This window comes from Panthera leo, chromosome B1 (assembly GCF_018350215.1).
Source record: "Panthera leo isolate Ple1 chromosome B1, P.leo_Ple1_pat1.1, whole genome shotgun sequence".
Classification (NCBI taxonomy): Eukaryota; Metazoa; Chordata; class Mammalia; order Carnivora; family Felidae; genus Panthera; species Panthera leo.
Window position 1 is genome coordinate 125,078,550 of NC_056682.1, and position 3,666 is coordinate 125,082,215.

Sequence of the window (3,666 nt, forward strand, 5' to 3'; positions counted from 1 at the left end):
CAGTATTAACTGACTTCAGCATCAACATTGAGTAGGCACTCATATGCTTATATGTGTTCACAGGCACACTATTATAATCGGCAATGGTATAGTCGGCAATGGTTAATTCACGTAAACTATTGTAAGTAGCAAAGTTTCAGGGGACCTAACAGCTTGGTGTGGCTTGAAACTCTCTCTACCTTAGGATAGTGACTTTACCCACAAACTCCTGTCAAGGTGGAGAAGGGACCGAAGAACTATTTTTCCTTTAAATAAGAGTACTTACAAATATAAAGTTAAATCAAATAGAACTATTATAGCAAGTAATATGAGAAGTTAAATAATCTTGTTTTTCCCAATGTAGACTTGTAAAAATTAAAAATGATCTTTAAGGTATTCACATTGTTTAATTAAATAAGGAGGCCATCAGACTAAGGTGGCTGTAATGCCGTGGTAGCCTACTTAAGAAAACCAAAACCTAAGCCAGAGTCAATGGACTCAAATTGAGAAAATGACACTTAAGAATAAGCAACTACAAACACCTAGTTAGGCTTTCCCAGCAGCACCTTAAGGTATAGCCAATAAAATAACTTCCTTGCTTTGCTTCTGTATAAAAATGCTTCCCCTAGCTCCTGTTGATGGAGCACACCTAACCATCTCTGGTCTGGCATTGCCTGACTCCTACTGATGCATGTTCAAACAAATTCTTGAAAATTTTCATGTGCCAGAGTTTACCTTTCAACAACGCTAAATGATTAAATGAATGATATCTTTTAATGCAACAATGTACAATTGAATGAAATATCCTTTGTAATTAAATGTACATTTTTTCAATGATCTCTTTTATTCTCTTCTAATAATCGCTTAATCATCTCAATTTATTTTAATAAAAGTTTACAGGGCCCTTATTTAATGGGTTTTATTCCTGCTTAGCCAAACTGGGCACATAGTTTCTTAAAGTGGACCATGAACATTCCCATGAAGGACTAAAAGTAAATTTACATAAGTCTCCCTTTAACTGAGGGACTTGAACTTAATCCACTGGTTTGCACCACGAACTTCAAAAGCTGGAGTATTGCAGTAGATGTGATGAGCTAATTCTTCCAAAGGTGGTTCAGGATCAGTCATAGCAAACTGGGCTGCATCCTCCACTTCTTTCCTCACTTCAACATCAATATCCTTTAGTTCCTCAACAGTGGCAAGCTCACTGTTTACCATTCTGTCTTTGAGAAGCATAATAGGATCGCTCTTCTTTCTCACATTCTGAACTTCTTCTCGGGTACGATAACTGATTCCAGGGTCACTCATACTGTGTCCATGATACCGGTAGGTCTGCAGCTCCATCACTATGGGCCCCTTTCCAGATCTACAGTAGTCAGCTACAAACTTAGTTGCCTCCCGAACACCTAGAACATCCATTCCGTCTACCCTTAGTCCAGGGATAAAATTTCCTCTCTTATAGTAATCGGTGCTGGCTGATGCTCTCTCAACAGGGGTTCCCATTCCATAGAGGTTATTCTCACAGATGAAAACACAGGGTAATTTCCACAAAGCTGCCATATTGTGAGCTTCAGCTATCTGACCCTGATTCGCAGCACCATCCCCATAAAGAGTCAAACAGACCTCCTTGTTTCCCTTGTATTTACAGGCCAGAGCAATACCAGCTCCCAGGGGCCCCTGTGCGCCAACAATGCCATTGCCCCCATAGAAATTCTTGACATACATATGCATCGATCCTCCTTTTCCTTTAGCACAGCCTCCCCTTCGTCCTGTCAGCTCTGCAAGAATTGATCGGACAGAGAGTCCACGAGTATAGCACAAGCCATGAGCCCGATAGGAGGTGATGACATGGTCGGTGGGATTTATCCCGGCCTCCAGGCCCACAGAACAAGCTTCCTGACCATCGCACAAGTGACAGAACCCACGGATAAATTTTTGTTTATACAGCTGATCTGCCTTCAGCTCCATTCGGCGAACAGTCTGCATCATCCTGTAGTATTTGAGCCCATCCTCCCGGGTGAGCACTGTTGTGACAGGGGGACCCTCTTCTAAGCGATAAAGATCACATTTCTTAATTGCAAACATCGCATCATTTGAATAGTTACAGGATGCCACCAGCACTCTGCTAGTGGGCTTCTGCGTGACCCCGGACAACACGCGGGAGACAGCGGCAGCGAGCATCTTCCTCATGGAGAACAGCCCAAGGTGGTGGCCCCGACTCTCAGCTGCCCAGAGGCCTGGCTGCGCCGGTCCCCTCCGGAGTCTCCTTCCGCGTCAGAATGCCATCGGCGCCACAATGACCATGCTGGCAACAGAGGCCACGTCACACCGCTCCGTGTCACCAGGTTGCCAGACCTGATGGACTGATTTTTGCAGTGCCTTCCAACTGTAATTAAGAATAAAGGTTGTTTCGTTTCTTGAAAGACTCGGCTGAACAACCATCCTATCCTAATTAGTGCCATCATCATTGCCTAAACGTAACCAGAGTCCCTTCTTCCTGCTAAACACTATAGAGCGCTTCTTGACCCTACATCAATGGAACAGAGGCACAAACACAGTCCCCAAGGCACATGAGGGATCCGAGAGGTTAGGCCAAAGATATTCTTGCCAGTATTTCTTTAAAGTCTTTAAAATTTTGTTTTAGAATATGTATGGATATTTTATCCTACTCCATAGTGTACCATATTTATTTGAATGTAAAAATAAAGATGCAAATTACTTGTAATTTAAATATTTAACTTTAAACACACACAGACTTTTTAAAGAAAAGTTGGTGTCGCAAAAGATTACGGCACATTTACCCTATGGCTTCTAGCACGTGTGTCACCTGAGGGAGGGGTGGAGAGTGCAAGGCAGGTGATGATACATAAACCCCAGCCAGAGTATAGCAGTCTAAACCCAATAATAAGGTTTTCCTGAAGTGGGAAGATTAAAGGCAGAGTTGAGATGCAGATTGCGGTAAGTTTTTGATATGGCACCTTTCCTTGTATTTCTTATAATCCCGACTCTTATCCCTTTTTGTTTCCCTCTATTTTCTGACTAATTTACCTTTTTTGTCTTTTCCTTGTAATGTCTTCAACAGGCTTCCATAGAAAACATCAAGATGCAAGTGATGCTGGATTTTGTTTTTATATATATCAACCTAAATTGAATCAGTCTTAGTCCACGAAATTGAGAAGTGTTTTCTTATTGTTATTTCTTATTATCCTATTATCTCTTTATTTTATTTTAAAAAAAACTTTCTTTTGCTTATTTTTGAGAGAAATACAGAGCATGAGTGGGGGAGGGGCAGAGAGAGGGTGACACAGAATCCGAAGCAGGCTCCAGGCTCTGAGCTGTCAGCATAGTGCTGGAAACGGGGTTGGAACTCATGGACTGAGGCATCATGCCCTGAGCTGAAGTTGGAGGCTTAACCAGCTGAGCCACCCAGGCACCCCATATAATATCTCTTTATAGTAAACATTAGAGAGGGTAACTTCTTATAAAGTGACCCACTAAACAGTGTGCAGTTTGGACTGAAAGAGAGCAATAGAGTTTGCTTAAGTCACTGGTAACAGTTCAATCACAGGACAAGAGAAGTCATAGGCCTAGTGTTATAGAGATCACATATCATTTTCCTCTTTTGCACTTTTACTAGTAAGGTGATTTTTGTACCCCAATAATCCAACCATATCCAGGAATCTGGTT

General features: G+C 41.9%; 1 protein-coding gene across 1 annotated transcript; it reads right to left on the bottom strand.

The window, feature by feature from the left end:
• Window positions 1–800: 800 nt before the first annotated feature.
• PDHA2 (pyruvate dehydrogenase E1 subunit alpha 2) lies at window positions 801–2,251 on the bottom strand. Its single transcript, XM_042933965.1, has one exon. The coding sequence runs from the start codon at window positions 2,167–2,169 to the stop codon at window positions 994–996; it is 1,176 nt and encodes a 391-aa protein (XP_042789899.1). The 5' UTR covers window positions 2,170–2,251; the 3' UTR covers window positions 801–993.
• Window positions 2,252–3,666: the final 1,415 nt, after the last annotated feature.